This window comes from Populus alba, chromosome 6 (genome assembly GCF_005239225.2).
Source record: "Populus alba chromosome 6, ASM523922v2, whole genome shotgun sequence".
NCBI classification, from domain to species: domain Eukaryota; kingdom Viridiplantae; phylum Streptophyta; class Magnoliopsida; order Malpighiales; family Salicaceae; genus Populus; species Populus alba.
Window position 1 is genome coordinate 24,837,172 of NC_133289.1, and position 20,053 is coordinate 24,857,224.

General features: G+C 40.4%; 1 protein-coding gene and 1 pseudogene across 1 annotated transcript in view; both read left to right on the forward strand.

Annotated features, from left to right (window-relative positions):
* Positions 1-463: 463 nt before the first annotated feature.
* On the forward strand, positions 464-5,497 carry LOC118058165 (putative disease resistance protein RGA4; annotated as a pseudogene).
* A 4,603-nt stretch (positions 5,498-10,100) lies between these two features.
* The window catches only part of LOC140955714 (uncharacterized), a 34,535-nt gene continuing 24,582 nt past the window's right edge, over positions 10,101-20,053 (forward strand). The window contains 11 exon segments of the mRNA XM_073409893.1: positions 10,101-10,447; positions 11,522-11,790; positions 11,873-13,059; positions 13,180-14,829; positions 15,204-15,267; positions 15,270-15,481; positions 15,484-15,583; positions 15,586-15,851; positions 15,853-16,323; positions 16,325-16,394; positions 16,397-17,215. Coding sequence (XP_073265994.1) covers positions 10,101-10,447; positions 11,522-11,790; positions 11,873-13,059; positions 13,180-14,829; positions 15,204-15,267; positions 15,270-15,481; positions 15,484-15,583; positions 15,586-15,851; positions 15,853-16,323; positions 16,325-16,394; positions 16,397-17,215 — 5,455 coding nt within the window.

The window sequence follows — 20,053 nt, forward strand, 5'->3', positions numbered from 1 at the left end:
CCGTCGGCATTAGACAGTAGCCGCGACCATCACTGACAAATTTCCAGACAGATAAATCCGGTCGGTGTTTTCATGACTCACCAACAGATTTACCGACGGATTAATTCCGTCGGTATTATATATTACCGACGAATTCGCAGACGGTATATTCTGTCGGTATGTCAACAATTCACCGACTAAGCTACCAACGGAAAAACATCCGTCGGTATTATGTATCACCGACGGAATAACAATCCGTCGGTATTATTGAAGCGGGAATTTTTTTTTTGGCGCGCAATTTCCGTCTGTAAAACCATCGGTAAATGGTTTTTTTGTTTTGCCGACCGATATAGCGACGGAATGGGGAATCACCGACGAAAGGTAAGCCGACGGACGTATTCCGTCGGTAATTTAGTCGATAAATATTTTACCGACGTACTATCAATCACAGACCGACGAAATATTTCTGTCCGTAAAACTATGAATTCTTGTTGTGATCTCCGTAGTTGGAATGGGAGGGTTGGGGAAGACCACACTAGCTCAACATGTTTTCAATGATGAGCAAGTTAAGGCGCACTTTGGTGTGAGACTCTGGGTAAGTGTCTCAGGCAGCTTAGATGTTAGAAAGATTATCAAAGGGGCTGTAGGTACTGGAGATTCTGATGATCAGTTAGAGAGTCTAAAAGAAAAGCTTGAAAGGAAAATAGAAAAAAAAAAGTATCTTCTTGTATTAGATGATGTGTTGGATGATAAGGATGATGGTGAAAAAGGGGATAGGTTGAAGGAGTTGTTACCACGTGATGCAGTAGGAAGTAAGATAGAGGTAACTACACGTTCTCATTTAATTGCAAATTTAACAAGCAAAATACCACTTGCGTTAAAAGGCCTTTCTGAAAAGGACTCGTGGTCTCTTTTCTCAAACAAGGCTTTTGGTCCAGGTCAAGAGTCAAATTACATAGACGAAAGAATAAAAAAAGAGATTGTAGAGAGGTGTCAGGGAGTTCCTTTGGTCATAAAGGCAATTGCGAGGTTAATGTCTTTGAAAGATAGAGCCCAGTGGTTGCCCTTTATCAAACGAGAGCTTCCAAATAGGGTCAAAGATGATAACATCATAGATACCCTTAAGTTAAGCTACGATCCTCTTCCATCATATATGAAGCATTGCTTTGCATACTGTAGCTTATTCCCGAAAGGTCATAGGATTGATGTGAAGTCATTGATTCAACTTTGGATTGCACAAGGGTTTGTTAGCTCTTCGAATTTGGGTGAGTGCTTAGAAATTGTTGGTCTTAGGTGCTTTGAGCATTTACTGTGGAGGTCCTTCTTCCATGAAGTGAAAAAGGATAGATTTGGGAACATAGAAAGTTGCAAAATGCATGATTTTATGCATGATCTTGCAACCCATGTCGCTGGTTTAGAGAGCACCATAGTAGATCAACAAGGAAATAGGATTAATGAATTGACTCGGCACGTGTCATTTGTGACGAAATTGGATTGTCACAACAAATTCCAATTCCTTTGCCTTGTGCAAAAAGTCTAAGAACACTCGTATTATTTCAAGGCGGCAAGCATGATGAGGGGGCATGGGTGTCAATTTGTCAAGACTTTAGGCGTTTACGTGTGCTTGTTATGAGTGATTTTGGAATGAAGGAAGTGTCACCTCTCATTGAAAAGATCAAGCACCTTAAATATCTTGATCTTTCGAATAATGAGATGGAGGCGCTTTCTAATTCTGTCACCAATCTGGTAAATTTGCAAGTGCTCAAGCTCAATGCTTGTAGTAACCTTAAAGAACTACCAAGAGGTATTGATAAGCTGATCATTCTGAGGCATCTTGATGTTGGTTGCACTCTTGATGATGATTTATGTAAACAATTAGAGTATATGCCTCATGGGATTGAGAAATTAACTAGTCTACAGACGTTGTCATGTTTTGTGGTTGGCAAAAAAAAAAGTCCTAAATCTGAGATGATAGGTGGATTGGATGAGTTGAGAATGTTAAATGAATTGAGAGGGAGGCTAGAAATAAGAGTCAAGGGATATGAGGGTGGTTATTGTGTATCAGAATTTGAAGGAGCTAAATTGATGGATAAACAATATCTTCAGTCGTTGACCGTACGGTGGGACCCAGACCTGGATAATGATTCAGATATTGATTTGTATGATAAAATGTTGCAAAGCCTCCAGCCAAACTCGAGTCTTCAAGCGTTGAGAGTTGAAGGCTATGGAGGTATGAGGTTTCCTAGTTGGGTTTCACATCTCTCAAATCTTGCAAGTATTGTTCTAGAAGGCTGTGGAAGACTTAAGCATATCCCTCCGTTAGATGGAATCCCTTGTTGTAACCCATTTTTAGGTCCCCATGAAAAAATAAAATAAATAGCCAAAAGAGTTTAAAAAAAAATAATAACAGAAGGCAGAAGCGCTCAGGAAACAGTCAAGAAATTCAAAAATACAAGGATTAAATTTTTGACAGTATATTCTTGAAGGATGAAAGCCCTATTAAGAAGGAAAATTTGAATTTTGAGGAGAAAAGCCCAAATTTGGATGTTTATGGACTTAATTGGATTTTTATGGACTTAATTGGATTTTTATTTGAATTTATAGAAGATTTGATTGCAAGAAAAATTGATTTTTAAGTCAATTTAGGCTTTAATTTGGAGAAATTTAAGTTCTGGGGCCAAAATATATTTTTTAGGAATTTATTGGGTCAAATCAGGGGCTCAATTGCATAAATATTGAAGTTTAAGGGCCAATTAGGGACTTAATTGTGAAAATCCAAAACCAGGGACCAATTTGGAGAAGGCGCAAAGATAGAGGGGGCTGTTTGGATTTGTTTCAGGGGCTTAATTGAAGAAATTGGAAGTTTATTGATCAATTAGGGGCTCAATTGCATAAATCAGAAGCCAAGAACCAAAGTGAAAAAGGCGGCCAACAAGAGGGGGGCAATTTTGACAATATCAAAAAAAAAAATACAAAAACCTAAATCTATCTTTTTCATTCCAAGCCGCCGCCCAAGAGTTTCTCTTCTCCATTTTTTCCAAAGCTGCAGCCGCCCTTCCCCGGCTCAAACCTTTACCCCCCCCCCTGCCATTTCAGCTCTTCATTCTTCCCCACTCAGCCTCTACCCACGCCGTTCCCCTTTCGTTTGGCTTTTCCAGCCACCAACACACGGCTAATCCTTCCTCCCCGGCTTGATTTTTTAATCCCCCCGCTGGAATTTTTTTTTTCTTTCCACCCGACGAACCCGAAGCCAGCCTCCGACAGACCCGACTCAACCTTCTCTTCACAGCCACCGTGAACAACCGCCTCCAGCAGATCTTTCCCTCAGCAACAGCAGCAGCACCGATACCCACCGGATAAGCCAAGAGCCGTTTCTTCTCCTCCGCTGGTCTCATCAGCAGAACCAACTGAAGGACAACAGAACCCCGATCGATCTTCCCCGATCTCCTCAACAGCGCCGCCTGATCTACGGACGACAACAGCAGCAACCACAGCCGTGAACCCCTTTGCAACCACCAGATCGGCAACCTGAAGTAGAGGAGAAGAAGAAGAAATACACGGGCTGATTTGCAGAGAAAAGCAAATCTGCAACGGAGAAGAGGAGAAAGAGGAGCAGATTCGAAAACTGTGATGGAAACATAATTAAAATCAACTGGCTTTTTGTGTTTTTAATTCTTCTGCCTCAGAAATCTTCTGTGCACTGTTCCTGCATTTTCTAGAGATGTTTTAGGACTGTTTTTGTAATTTAAAATTGTTTGATGTATTTTTTTTATTTAGTTTTGAATTCTTTTTATTTGTATTTTGGTAATGGTATGTACAAAAGGAAAAGGAAAAGAAAAGAAAGAAAGAGAAAAATAATAATAAAAAAAGGGGTTGTGTGTGTTGGTGTATTTTATTTATTTATTTCGTATTTGTATTTGTATTGTGGATAAAAAAGAAAAGAAAAAAAGAAAAGAAAAGAAACAAAAATAATACAGTGAATGAATGTGAGTGTTTGTATTTGTTTTTATTTTTTTAAATATATTTTTTTAATGATAAAATTGTAGATATTAAAGAAGAATTTAATATTTTAATTGGATCATGGTTAAGAATTATTAACTTATACGTAAGTGATATTTCTAATTTTCGATGAAAAGACAATTATTAAAACTTCTTTAACACGTCAAAGTCACGAAGCAGCTTACCTCAGGTAGGGTGTGTTAGGGGTGCTAATACCTTCCCTAACCACAACAAGTCCCTTACCCGTGAATCTCTGACCAGACCAGTATATCCGGTTTCCTAGTAGCCTTCAATAAATTATAGGTGGCGACTCCAACGAATAATTCAAGCAAACGCAATGATAACGATACTTAAATCGCCAGTCGATGCCGCGCCCAGGATTTTTTTTGGGGTGCGACATCCCTGATCTCGAAGAATTAAGTATTGAGAGATTGGATGATTTGGAGTACATAGATAGTGAGGGGCTTGGAGGAAAAGGAGTGCCGATGTTTTTCCCATCCTTAAAGAGACTTGAGATGAGGAATTGTGGTAGACTGAAGGGATGGTGGAAGAGATGGAGTAGAGATGAGATGAATGATGATAGTGATGAGTCAACAATAGAAGAAGGGTTGATAATGCTCTCTTTTCCACGTCTTTCTTCCTTGAAGATTGCCCAGTGTCCAAATCTGACTTCAATGCCGTTGTTTCCAACTCTCGATGAAGATCTTCTATTGACCTTCACTAGTTCAATGTCATTACAGCAGACAATGAAGATGACATCACCAGTCTCTTCTTCTTCATTTATCCGTCCTCTCTCCAAATTGAAGTTTCTATTTATGTATTCAATTCATGACATGGAATCTCTTCCGGAAGTGGGGCTGCAAAATCTCTCTTCTCTTCAACAGCTATCGATATATGGATGCGAAAGATTGAAGTCTCTGCCACTGCCTGATCAGGGGATGCCTTCTCTTCAGAAATTACTTATCTTAGACTGCAGCAAATTGAAGTCGCTATCTGAATCTGAATCTCAAGGGATGATACCCTACCTTCCCTCTTTGCAACTGTTAATAATCAATGACTGCAGTGAAGAGCTGAGCGGAAGAGCAAGAGGATGGGGAAAGGAGAGGGAGGAGGAGTGGCCTAACATTAAACACATTCAAGATATTGGAATTGATAGCTACTACATTCAAAAGGAGGGTCGCTATGTAAAGGGTGAAGGATTGAGATTGTAAGGAGTATTTTCACCGAACATACAAACACTTACACACGTGTATGAAAGGTATTTAACCTCTCCTTTCCTTCCTTTATTTATTTTCTTTTATTTTTATTATTCCATACTCTCTCTCTTCATTATTAGGTGTGTGAAAGGCAACGTCTTTCCATTAATTGGGTTCAGAATTAGCTTCTGTTTAACCTTTTCTTTTCAGCCCTCTTTTGACATCTTTTTTGTGCAGGTATGGTGGTTGGACTGGGTTTCATAAATCCGAAAAGGTAATCAATGCTGGGATTGTCATAGAGGATGGAACAGGCTGGATCTGGTACAGTATTGAAGTTATCTCTTAATGCCTTTATGTGTGTACAAAAACTAAATTTATGGAGTTTAGTCGATGAACATGTGTGTACAAAAACTAAATTTTATTCCTAAATAATAACACCTTGTCGCTGCATGCATTTGACATTCTGGTTTTCTTTTCAATTTCTATTTTGCTTTATGGAGTTTAGTCGATGAACATGTGTGTACAGAAACTAAATTCTATGCCTAAATAATAAATCTTGATCCTTCCTTTGTTTACTCTCTCTCTCTCTATTTATTTTGTATTAGACTAAGTCGACTTCCATTATTTCAAATCATTAATTTTCTAAACAAGTAAAGGCCTCACTTTTTAAAATAATATCTTTAATGAAATTATCTTAATTCAAAAACGTCAAGTGAAATAATTTAATGTTCTGCTATCTAAACAAGCAAAGGCTTCTCTTTTTCAAATAATTTATCCTTCTATCTTCGTGGTTGGAAAATCAAACAAATCAAGGGAGAATTGGAAAACATGACATTTATGTTATTTTATTTTTTATACTAGTAGTGATGAAATGGTACTGAAGTTTTTAAGACGGCCCCATCTCTCTTCCCTACCTGTACAAAGTAAGGCCTTCTCCAATCACCTAATCTATCCTATTTTTTCTACAAATTGATGCTACATGCATTTGACTTTCAGGTTTTCTTTTCAATTTCTATGAGCAATTTAGTGTTGAAGCATGTGAGTTTTATATGCATTAAGAGTATCCAATTACCCAAGTATTTTCTCTCTTTGAATTGAGTTTGATTTCATAATATAAAAATATGTTTGGTTACAATAGGTAAGTGATTTTCTGTTTTCACATGCTTCTATCAAGTTGTCATTGACCTTTCTAGTGGTGTCCATTTTTTACTGAATTTTAGAATTGAATCTTGGTTGCATGAAATAGGTCAGAGGATATTGGATGCCGCTACAGATATTAGTTATATATTCACAGGGTGTAGTTCTGGTAACATTGAAGCAGTAAGTCGAGCTTCAAATTCTAAAGATGAAAAAACTGTTTGGAGAGTTGCTGATATAATTAATCTTAAATTCTTGTTGTAGATGTTGCTACTCAATTTTTGACTCATGTTTTTGATATATTTTCAAAAAATCCAAAAAAAATAGAGAAAAACAATAAAAATCCAAAAAATATGTTTTTTTTAATATATTCTCGTCATTTTAGCATTTTCAACGTCGTCTAAAAAAAAGAATTTAAATTTTTAAGGGTCTTTCGAACGCGTTCGACTTTTCACGCGTCATTTTTTTAAATCATTGATTTTCCGCATTTGAGTCAACGTTGATATTACTCGTTTTAAAAAAAAAAATACAAAAAAACAAAAAAAATCAAATTTTACAAAAAAAAAAGAAAGTTAAGGGACCAATTTTTAGGCCAAATAATATTTTTGCCTATATATAAGGAATTTTGAATATTGGAGGAGAGTTAACACACAAAAAAAAAAAAAAAAAAAAAAAAAAAAAAAAAACCTAAGAACTTTTTTTCACCCGAAACCAGCCGCTCCCTTTGATCCCTCTCTTTCGGCTGAAAATTAGGGACTCAGCCCCCCACCCATGGTCTTCCTTTCCTTGTTTTCAGCCGACAATGGAGGCCCTCCTCACAATGAAAACCTCTATTTCTTCTCATCCCCAGCTGGCAAAAGGGGGAGGAGATTTGGAGCCATTTTCGGGGTCCTGACAGCAGTGGGCAGAGACCCACGGTTCCCAGCTCCTTTGGGATTTTCTTCTTCTCCCTTGCACCGAAAGGAGAAGGGGGATTTTCCATTTTCTTCTTCTTTCAGTCGGAGACCCATAGACTGTCCCCTCTCCCTCTTATCAACACAGAGTCGTACTCTCACTGAAGACCCACCAGAACCACAAAAGCCAACAGCTCCATCTTCTCCCCATTTTCCAACACAGCCCCTCTCTCGGCTGCTCACAAATCTCCATCCAGAGCCGCCCCTGATGATTTTCTTCCTCAGCTACAACGCTGACCTCTCCTTTTGAAAAAGGAGGAGCAGGCCGCCGCTCCCTTGGAAAAAGAAAGAGCCCAGCGCTGCCTGCCTGCTTTTGATTTTCCAGCTCCCCTTCTCCTCCAAGGGAACCGGCGGCCCCCATCCAAAAAAAAATTTAAAGGGAGACCCCGGCCTTGATGTTTTGAATCGGGAGCTTCATCTCCTAAACTAAGGCCAACCACACGTCCCTCCCTCTACCATTCTTAGTTTTCCTTAGTCCCCTGCATTTTCCTCTCATCTTCAAGTTCCAGCCGCCAGCTTATTTGGCCAGATCTTCTCAACAAGTCAAAACCCCTTTCCTTCTCCAGTTCGCCTACAACTCAAAAAAAAACCAGCCAAGGTCACACCCACATCAACCTTCAACAGCGGCAGCCAAGATCTACCCTCTGCACAAAGGCCTCCCATTTCCTTCTCACGGCCTCCAGCTCTACCCAAAAGGGATCGGCCGCCGTTCTTTTCTTCCTCAGACCGAACACGGCGGCAGCCCCCGCTGTCTTCATCCTAGTCTTTCTCCGGCCTCGCAGTAGCTCCTCCCCCTTCAACACTGCCAGACCTGCCACCGGTTGAAGAAGGAAAGAACAGACGCCACGAAGAAGAAAGAAGACAGAAAAGAATAGATCTAAAAAAGGGGAAAATCAGCACAGATCTAGACATAAAATGGAGTAAAATCAACTGTTGCGTGTGTTCTCTTTTCTTGTTTACAGATCACTGCCGGAGAGGAAGAGAAGCGGGGGAGGTAGCCGTTTTGGATCTTCCCTGCTGTTGTTTTTTCGGCGGCGCGTGAACCCACGCGCCGCCAGTGACGGTGGCGAGTGGAGGAGACGCGCCGCCGCTGTTTTCTGCTCCAAAAGCATTCCAGTACTGTTCCCGTGCACTGTTCTTGCATGTTCTAGAAGCCCTAGGATGTTTTAGGGGGCTGTTTTTGTAATTTTTTATTGTTTGATGTAATATTTGTTTAATTTGAATTTTTATTTGTATGTTGTAAATGTGGATGTAACAAAAAAGAAAAGGAAAAAGAAAAGAAAAAATAAATAATGAAAAGAAAGTTGTGTGTGTTTGTATTTTTGTTTATGTCATTGAATTATATATATAAAAAAGGACAAAAAGAATTAATTGTTAATTTAAATGTGGTTAAATATCTCAAGGACAAATAAAATCAAGTTGTATTTTCCACGAAAATGTAAGAACAAGTTTCTACATATATTCGGGGATTTAATAACTGATTTATTCAAGCTTTAGAATTTAATTAATATTTTAAATTTTCAAATAACATCAGAACACAAAGCAGCTTACCTCAGGTAAGGTGTGTTAGGGGTGCTAATACCTTCCCTAACCACAACCAGTCCCTTACCCGCGATCTCTGACAAGACCAGTACATCAGGTTTCCTAGTAGCCTTCAATGAATTACTAGGTGGCGATTCCAACGAATGAATTCAAAGCAAACGCAACATACGATGAAAAATCGCCAGCCGATGTCGCTCGCGCTGGATTTTTTTTGGGGTGCGACAGAATTGCGACTCCAGATTTTTTTTGGTGAACGAAATGGCCATCATCACTAAATCTTCCATCTTAGAGTATGGAAAAAATTCTGAACTGTCACGATTGACTGAAGGAGACTACCTTAGAAGCGATACTAAGAAGATGTCACCAATCAAGAACCTGAATTGCATATTGAATGAGGTGAACAAATTAACGACTCATTTTCATAATGTGGATAAAGATGCATTTTTTAGGAAATACGGACGTTTGATGGAAATTGCAAAGGTGGAAGTCTTAAGCCCAGCTGTGCGAGCTTTAGTTCATTTTTGGGATCCAGACTACCGATGTTTTTCCTTTGGAAGCATAGACTTGTGCCCCATGGTTGAGGAATATGGATTGTTGACCGAGTTTCCCAACGACCTGTATCGGATTTATTCTCCTTTAAGATCCGACAAGATCATCCCTGAATTGTCAAAACTGCTCAGAATCTCCAACTTGGAAAAATTTCTGGAAAAGAATGGTACCGGTTTGAAATGGAGGATGCTAGAATTGGAAAAGAAGTCAGTAGTAGAAAAAGAGAGATTGATTGCCCTACGTATATTTGGCCTTGTGTTGTTCCCAAGTCAGATTAGTTTAGTGAGTTTGGAGGCCGCTGCTGCTTACGTGGAGTATGAGAATACACGAATCAATCCAGTGGCTGCTATTTTAGCCGAAACAATTTTGACACTTAACCATTGTAGGAGGGCCGGAAAAGGAGAAATGAGATGCTGCACGCAACTGTTGTATATTTGGATGGTTAGCCATATCGAAACAAAGAAACCTGTCTTCAATAATTTTTGGTGATTCACCCAAAAACCCCTCAAGTTAGTAGAAGAAGAACGGGGAGATCTAGACAACCAGGGTTGGGTTGATAAATTAGAAGGTTTACCTAATAGCGAGTTTAAGTGGAGGGCCCCATGGGTAACGACAATGAAGGTCCTAATGAGTTGTGAACAAAGGCGTTGGGTACCATTGGTGTGGGATTACGGGTTTATGTGAGTTTTATGCTCTTGCCTTAGTGGTAAGACAACTTGGGGGCATGCAGTTCGTTCCCAGGACTATGGGAATCGCTCAATTCTCTGGTTTGTTCAAAGATCCCATGGCAGAAGAGGTTTTAGAGATCATCAAACAAGATTGGAAGCATCTAGTGTTGGTGGAGATAGAAGGGTTGAGAGATCCAAGTGTGAGCGAAGGATATGTAAAATGGAGAGACTCAGCTACTTCAGCCACGCCTTGCGTAGAAGCTAAATCTCCTCAAGCTGTAGCGGAGCCTATTAAGAGAAAAAGGGTGAACATTGAAGATGATTCAGCTGCTTCAGCCATGCCTTGTGTGGAAGTCAAATCTTCTCAAACTATAGAGGAGCCTATCAAGAGAAAGAGGGTTAGCAGTGAAGAAGAATTGAGAAGGCAAGCGGAAAAACTGAGAATAGAGTTGAGCAAGAGCAGAAAAGACAAGGCAATGTTGGAAGAAATGATGCTAGAAGAGGATAAAAGAAGAACATTTCTAGATGAGCAAATACAGTCTAGAGATGCGAAAATAACAAAGCTGGAGTTAAAGTTGGTTGAGGAGAAGGTTGCTAGGGAAGGAAGTGAGAAAAGAGCTTAAAAGGGTTGAGTTTGGATTTGGATGCAAAGTTGCTCTGAACTTGAAGCAATGGAGATGGACTTTAGCAATTGCCAAGAAGGTGCAGAATATTACCAAGAAAAATTTGCGCAAGTGCAATTCGAACTGATGGATAGGATTAGGAAGTATGAGGATTTGAATAAGAAATATATGGAGTTGGAAAGCGTAAAGGGAGGATTTGAGGATGTTAAAGCAGAGTTAGCGGTCAAGAAGAATGAGATAAAAGTTATGAGGATAAAGCTTGACAAAGAACGCGAAAAGTCAAAGTATTTAGACGAGAAGCTAGTAGCAATGGAAAAGCACAAAGATTAAATCGACGCCAACAACACTGCTTTGAACAGAACCAACATGTTGCTCATAGAAAAAAAATGACCAAAACAGATGAGCAAATAGACGAAGCTGTTGCACATGCTCAAATTGTTAGAATCAATGCGCGGAATGTGGGAGGAGACATCATTCGCTATCACCGAAGCCTAGCTGAAACTGATGCCTTTCTAGGGAAGATTGAGAACCGCGGCTTTGCTTTCTTACCTTTGGCTAAAGAATTTAGGGAGGAAAGGGATTAGCACGTTGTATTTCTTTTATTTCTAAATGTATTTTTATCCAAGCGTTAATGAAAAGGGTGTTGACCATCTTCTTATGCAAAATCTTGTCTCTCTTGGTGAACTTGATTTTAAGCAAACGACTCGAAAGGCAGAACTCCTATCAAAGCAATGTGACAAGAGAATGCTTATAGTGTGATGGTTGTTATTCGTTCACAAAAAGGTTGCATCCATACCCAATGAAACATGCATTTTTTCAATCATGCATCCATCACAATCATACATTTTCTCATACATCTATGCATGCATCTGCAGATTAAGAAACATAGGTCCCCCTTCTAGAATCCACAACACTCGACAAAGAACAAGAATGGAAAACGAAGGAAGGTCACAACCAGAAGCTCAGTACCAAAGAGAACTTGAAGGAGTTCGGAATGATGTGGCGCACTTAACCAGTATGTTAGAGCAAATATTAAGAGCCAGAGATGGAGAGGGAACATCTACTCAACCTAATGAAGCACCGGCAGCAGCTCAAATTCCTGTCGCACCTATAAACATAGGGGCAAATACACCAACTAAGCAGAGTCCTGCTCGGCCCATCCAAATCCCTATTACAGGATTTAACAAACGAAGATCCACATGACTTTAAATTCTCTAATCATGAAGGAGATGATAAGTGGATTGCACTAGAAGAGAGGCTAAGGGAAATTGAAGGAAATGATTTGTTTGACCCAATTAGGGCCGCTGAAGTATGTTTAGTGCCTAACATTATTATTCCAAAGAAGTTCAGAGTGCCAGACTTTGTTAAGTATACTGGGATGGAATGCCCGAAGACCCATCTCCGCTCCTACTATAACAAAATGGTAGAGGTTATCCACGATGATAAAATGTTAATTTACTTCTTCCAGGATAGCCTGACCGGATCGGCCCTCAGTTGGTATATGAGGTTAGACAACATTAGGATCAAGAAGTGGACGGACTTGGGAGATGCTTTCTTAAAGCAATACAAGTTTAATCTAGAGATTGCTCCTGATAGGACCAGTCTGATTACCATGGAGAAAGGAACTCAAGAGTCCGTGAGGGCTTATGCTCAAAGGTGGCGTGACCAAGCTATCAATGTGCAACCTCCGCTAATAGAGACAGAAATGGTGACTTTGTTTGCCAATACTTTTAGGGCTCCATACTATGAACACCTTATGGGTAGTTCAGCACAACATTTCTATGATGTCGTGCGGATTGCTGAGAGGATTGAACAAGGGATCCGAAGTGGGAGAATTGCAGAGCCTCTAGAGAAGAGAGGTTTCATTGGAAAGAAGAAAGAAATTGAGGTGAACAACCTAGAAAGGAGAAGCAAAAACTATCAAATACCTACCCCCCGAGTCACTAGTATTAACTTTTCCAAACCCCCCACTCCAAACCAGCTCAATACAATAAAATTCCCAGCAAATAACCACAACAATTACCAAAGAAAGGATAAGCAACCATCAGAAGAACAACTACCTCTTTTACCAATAACCTTAAAAGAGTTGTATGCCAAGCTGTTGAGTATTGGGCAGATAACTACTCTACCCATACCACCTATGCAACCACCTTTCCCTACCTGGTACAACCCCGAGGTGACTTGTGAATACCATGCTGGTCACGCGGGCTATAGCATTGAGGCTTGCTTTGCTTTTAAAAGAAAGGTGTTACAACTGATCAAAGTGGGATGGGTCACTTTTGAGGATTCGCCTAATCAGAATTCAAACTCTTTACCTAAACATGTTGATGGTAGGGGAGGAGTGAATACCATGGAGATTGGTAGCAAAGAGAGGGTGTTGAAAGTGACCATGACCAAGCTATACTTGATGTTAGTACAGTCGGGACATTTGGAAGAATCGACTGAGTACTGCACATAGGAAAAGTAACTTTTGTCCCTTTTCCATAAAAAGGAAGGGCATCACATTGATGAATGCATTGAATTTCATCAAAAGGTTGCAAGAATGCTAACTCTAGGAGAGTTAAGGATTGAGGCCGTAAGTGACAAGGAAGAGGTAGAGATGATAGAGAATCAAGAGAAATGTAGAATCCAATCAACAACTAATGGTCGCTCAAAATTGGTATTAACTAGGCCCTCATATGCAAGCAAAGTAGACTATGGAGTGATGCATGGAGATTATGGTTATACCTCGAATATTGAAACTCCTTTGTCGTTGTTCCGAACTGAGATAAGTGGGCTAACTCGGAGTGGTCGTTGTTTCACACCTGAAGAACTAGAAAGACAAAGAAAGGCTAAAGGCAAGGAGGTGCTGGACCTCGATAAAGAGTTTAAGGTGAATAAACCTGTGACCGAGGAAGAAACAAATGAGTTCCTGAAATTGATGAAGCATAGTGAGTACAGTATAGTGGATCAGTTGAAGAAGACCCCTGCTAAGATCTCCATTATGTCATTAATACTCAGCTCCGAGCCACATCGTAATGCTTTGCAAAAAGTACTGAATGAGGCCTATGTGCCCCAAGATATTGAGCAAAAGACTATAGAGCATCTAGTAGGGAGGATCCATGCTGCCAGTTACTTGTATTTCACGGAAGATGAACTTGACGCTGAAGGAACTGGACATAACAAGCCCTTGTATGTCACAGTCCGATGTAAGGATTGTCTCGTCGGCAAGGTTCTCATTGATAACGGCTCGGCCCTGAATGTGTTACCAAGGCATATGCTGGATGAAATACCGATAGATCCCTCGCATATGCAACCCAGTGTGATAACGGCGAGAGCATATGATGGTTCATCAAGGCCAGTGATAGGGTCAATTGAGGTCGAACTAGCTGCGGGTCCACAAGTCTTTCTAGTAACCCTTCATGTGATGGATATCCACCCTTCCTATAGCATGCTGTTAGGAAGGCCATGGATACATTCTGCGGGAGCTGTCACCTCTTCGCTACATCAATGTTTAAAGTACATTGCCAACGGTGTCCTGGTTACTGTTAAGGCTGAGGAGACTATATCAATGGTAAGAAATGTGGCGGTTCCATTCATTGAAGCAGAAGATTGTAAGGACGGAAACCTTCATGCATTTGAGATTGTGAATACCGAGTGGGTGCCCAAGAACACTGTGGTGAGGAAGCCAGAAATCTCGGAAGCCACTAAAATGGCCGCTAAAAGCTTTTTGAAAAACAAGATTCCTTTCCCATACGATATGGAGCAAGGAAGGCTTGAATGGATGGGTATAATCAAATTGAAATCTGCAGAACAGAGGTTTGGGCTTGGATATAAGCCCAAGAAAGAGGATTACAAACGAGCTGCTGGTGCAAGAAGGAAGAAGAGAATGGCTAGGATTGAAGGAAGGAAGCCTGAAGAAGAAAACTTAGCCATCCCTCCAATCAGGATTTCATTTCCAAAGGCCGCATATGTGATACAACCTAATGGGGGACATGGAGACCTCTTTCAGAAGCTTTCTTCAATGAACATAAACACTGTGGAGGAAAATCAAGTCAAGGACATTGCTGAGAAAATTGAATCCGAAAGGAGGGATGAAGAGTTGCCACAATTAACCATCCACACTTTGGAAGAAGTCACCGTCAAGACTTTTTTTCGGAAACTAGCCAAAGGGGAGAAGTTCCAAAATTGGGAGACCCAAGAAGCTCCATTGGTTTTTAAAATGTAATCAACAATGATTGTTGGATTATATTTTTATTTATGTTGTTTGCCTTTTTTTTTTTTTGTTGACAATCGAGGCTCAAGATGTCAATTGGATTTTATTTTGTTATGAGCCTAATCTTTTGTTTTAATGAGATCATGCATTTTCAAAATTCATCTTGATGTCTTACTATGCATTTACACATCACCTTTCCGCTTTCAGGAACCCTGAAAGTGGATCCTCCACAACAACACCTGCACTTTACATTGAGAATAATGGCCAAAATTTAAAGAATACATAGTGGCTGTAGAAGATGAGGAATGGGAGGAGGAAAACATATGGGAATTCAAAAAAATTAATAGAACAACACGAAACAGGCTTGGAGGCCCGCTAAAGAGGAACTTGAAACCATAAATGTAGGCAATGAAGAAATCAAGCGAGAGCTAAGATAGGGACTTTGATCACCCCTGAAGCAAAGGAAGAGTTGATTGCACTGCTCAAAGATTATGTGGATGTCTTTGCCTGGTCCTACGAGGATATGCCTGGTTTGGATACGGACATTGTAGTACATAGAATACCACTGATGGAAGGATGCAAGCCGATTAAGCAGAAGTTAAGGAGAACTCATCCGGAGGTCTTAATCAAAGGTAAAAGCGGAAATTGAAAAAACAATGGGACGCTGGTTTTTTTGGAAGTAGTGAAGTATCCACAATGGGTGTCAACATAGTGGTGGTACCCAAAAAGGAAGGTAAAATCAGGTTTGCGTGGACTTTAGGGATTTAAACCGGGCTAGCCCTAAAGATAATTTCCCTTTACCACACATAGATATGTTAGTTGATAATGCAGCACGCAGCTCCACATATTCCTTCATGGATGGGTTTTCAGGCTACAATCAGATAAGAATGGCGCCAGAGGATAGGGAGAAGACAACCTTTGTAACACCATGGGGAACCTTTTGCTACAAAGTCATGCCATTTGGTTTAAAGAATGCTGGGGCCACTTACCAAAGGGCTATGGTGACTTTGTTTCCACGACATGATGCACAAAGAGATTGAAGTATACGTGGATGACATGGTTGCTAAATCTAAAGAGGGAGAGAATCATGTCCAAATATTGAAGAAATTATTTGAAAGATTAAGGAAATATAAGTTGAGACTTAACCCAGCAAAGTGTTCATTCGGGGTGAAATCCGGTAAGCTGTTGGGGTTTGTGGTGAGTGACAAAGGGATAGAAGTGGATCCTGAAAAAGTAAAAGCTATTCAATCTATGCCACCCCCCAAGACTGAGAAGGAGGTGAGAGGTTTCTTAGGAAGGTTGAATTACATCGCTAGGTTTATATCCCATTTAACCGCGACTTGTGACCCGATCTTTCGTTTGTTGAGGAAAAAGAACCCTGGAATATGGAATGAAGAGTGTGATAAAGCTTTTGATAAAATCAAGCAATACTTGCTAAATCCACCTCTGCTTGTTCCTCCTGTCCCAGAGAGGCCATTGATTTTTATACCTAACAGTAACCGAAACGGCAATGGGATGTGTGCTTGGGCAACATGATGAAACCGGAAGGAAGAAAGGGCCATTTATTACCTAAGCAAGAAGTTCACGGAATATGAGTCTAGGTATACTATGATTGAGAAGCTGTGCTGCGCACTAGCATGGGCTACAAAGAGATTACGTCAGTATATGTTGTATCACACTACATGGTTAATTTCCAAGTTAGACCCGTTAAGGTACATTTGTGAAAAGCCTTATCTATCTAGCCGAATTGCAAGATGGCAAGTTCTTTTGGCTGAGTATGACATAGTATATATGACAAGGAAAGCCGTGAAAGGGAGTGTTATTGCCGATCACCTGGCTGACCATGCTATGGAAGATTATGAGCCGTTAAAATTTGACTTCCCCGATGAAGATGTGTTTGCAATCGAGGAAGAGAAATCAGATTGGTGGGTTATGTACTTTGATGGTGCTGTAAATGTATGTGGTAACGGAGCGGGGGCAGTGATAATCTCTCCTGATAAGAAGCAGTATCCGGTTTCAGTTAAGCTGCAGTTCGGGTGCACCAATAACACGGCTGAGTACGAAGCTTGCATTCTTGGTTTGGAGGCTGCATTAGAGATGAACATAAAAAAAATAGATGTTTATGGAGACTCAATGCTGATTATTTGCCAAGTGAAAGGAGAATGGCAAACCAAAGAAGAGAAGTTAAGGCCTTACCAAGAATACCTAGCTAAGCTGGCTAAAGAATTTGAGGAAATAGAGTTCACCCATCTGGGAAGGGAAGGGAACCAGTTTGCAGATGCTTTGGCCACACTAGCATCTATGGCCAAGATAGACTTTGGGCACAAGGTACAACCAGTACACATCAATATTAGAAATAACCCCGCTCATTGTTGCTCAGTCGAAAGAGAAGTGGATGGAAACCCGTGGTACTATGATATCAAGAATTTCATCCAAAACCAGGCATATCCCATGGGGGCATCCAAAATCGACAAGAAGACTTTTGAGAAGGTTGGCAATGGATTTTTATCTGGATGGGGAAATTTTGTATAAGAAATCATTTGACGGGACTTTGTTGAGATGTTTGGATGAATTTGAGGCAAAAAGCACGGTACGGGAAGTCCATGAAGGGATTTGCTCAACTCATGCTAATGGACATGTGATGGCCAGGAAGATACAAAGAGCCGGGTACTTCTGGATGACGTTAGAGAAAGATTGTATCGATTATGTCCGGAAATGTCATAAGTGCCAAGTATACAGTGACAAAATCAATGCTCCTCCAGCTCCTCTATTTTAATTTAACATCTCCATGGCCCTTCGCGATGTGGGGAATTGATGTGATTGGACCGGTAAACCCAAAAGCTAGCAATGGTAATAGTTTATTCTCGTGGCTATCGACTACTTCACAAAATGGGTAGAAGCTGGGTCATTTGCTCATGTGACGCAAAAAGTGGTGAAGAAGTTTATTGAGAGAGATTTGATATGTCGGTATGGTCCACCAGAAAAGATTATAACGGATAATGCTCAGAATTTCAACGGCAAGATGATAATAGAGCTCTGCACTAAATGGAAAATCAAGCATTCCAATTCTCGCCATACAGACCTAAGATGAATGGTGCGGTAGAAGCTGCTAATAAAAATGTCAAAAAGATTATTCAGAAGATGGTAGTCACCTATAAGGATTGGCATGAGATGTTGCCATTTGCCCTTCATGCATATCGCACCGCAGTTCGAACCTCAACAGGAGCCACCCCGTACATGTTGGTGTATGGAATGGAGGCGGTGATGCCTTTAGAAGTGGAAATCCCATCATTAAGAGTGTTGTTAGACTCTGAGCTGGAAGAGGTAGAATGGGCAAAAGTTAGATATGAACAGTTGAATTTGATTAGTGAAAAGAGAATAGCCGCGATCTGTCATCATCAACTCTACCAAAGAAGGATGGCTAAATCATATGACAAGAAGGTTCGACCTCGAGGATTCCACGAAGGAGATCTTGTACTAAAGAAAATATTACCTTTACCTGGAGAAAAATCAGAGTAAATGGGCACCTAACTATGAGGGGCCTTACGTGGTGAAGAAAGCATTCTCAGGAGGAGCTTTGTTACTTTCTGGAATGGATGGAGAAGATCTAGTTAGGTTTGTGAATGCTGACTCTGTAAAGAAATACTACGTTTGATGTATTTCGTAATTTCCCAGTCAATAAAATAAGTTTCGGCCATGAATTCTCTTTGTAAAGTTTCCTTTTATATATGAATTTAACATATGACCTCATAGCATTTTGAATCTTTTTTGGCATGACTAAATCAAATCTACTTGACATATAGTTGCACATCACACTAGGGGCAAAAGGTGCACAAAATGCACATAAGGGTTCATAGTAAACCCAAGCCCAAAAAGGGATATCATAATAAAAAGTTTCTAAAAAAAAAAAAAGCATCTTTTATAAAATTTGCTAATTGCATCAAAAGTTTCAATTTTCATGAACAAAACCAATTTTTGCCTTTGGCGTAAAACTCAATGGAGCAAAAAAAGGGCCCCATAAGGAACTAGAGATCTCTTCACTAAAAGGATATGAAGGATATTTCGTTTCATGAGAAAAGCTTGAAACAAGAGCGAAGAGGTTTACGACGAAAGGGGGACCTATGTTTCCAAGATAGGTAACAAAAACATACATGCATATTAACCATAAGATATTGCTTTCAACATTTGTCAGATCGGGATTTCATCACCATTTCTCAGGTAGTGCGTTTTCTAACCCTACCTCTTTTCGAGTGCGCTGTTTGAGCCCTCACTTTTTGGGTAGTGCGTTTTCTAACCCTACCTCTTTTCGAGTGCGCTGTTTGAGCCCTCACTTTTCGGGTAGTGCGTTTTCTAACCCTACCTCTTTTCGAGTGCGCTGTTTGAGCCCTCACTTTTTGAGTAGTGCGTTTTCTAACCCTACCTCTTTTCGAATGCGCCGTTTGAGCCCTCACTTCTCGGGTAGTGCGTTTTCTAAACCCTACCTCTTTTCGAGTGCGCCTTTGAGCCCTCACCAACATTTTTCTGGGTAGGTCACCCATTACAACGCGACCATTTTCTCCATATTTTTATTTGGGTAGGTCACCCATTACAATGAGACCGCACTTCATATTCTTTCTATTTGGGTAGGTCGCCCATCACAACGAGACCACTTCATCACATTTTCTCCCCCTGGGTAGGTCACCCAAAGAATGAGACCACTCTTCCTTTTTCCTCGGGCAGGTCACCCATCACAATGAGACCATACTTTTCTGGGTAGGTCACCCATAAGAATGAGACCATTCTCCATTTTTTTGTTTATCTGGGTAGGTCACCCATAAGAATGAGGCCATTCCTTCCCCTGGGTAGGTCACCCAAAGAATGAGACCACTCTTCCTTTTTCTGGGCAGGTCACCCATCACAATGAGACCATACTTTTCTGGGTAGGTCACCCATAAGAATGAGACCATTCTCCATTTTTTTGTTTATCTGGGTAGGTCACCCATAAGAATGAGGCCATTCCTTCCCCTGGGTAGGTCACCCAAAGAATGAGACCACTCTTCCTTTTTCTGGGTAGGTCACCCATCACAATGAGACCACTCTTCCTTTTTCTGGGTAGGTCACCCATCACAATGAGACCATATTTTCTGGGTAGGTCACCCATAAGAATGAGACCATTCTCCATTTTTTTTTTATCTGGGTAGGTCACCCATAATAATGAGGCCATCCTTTCCCC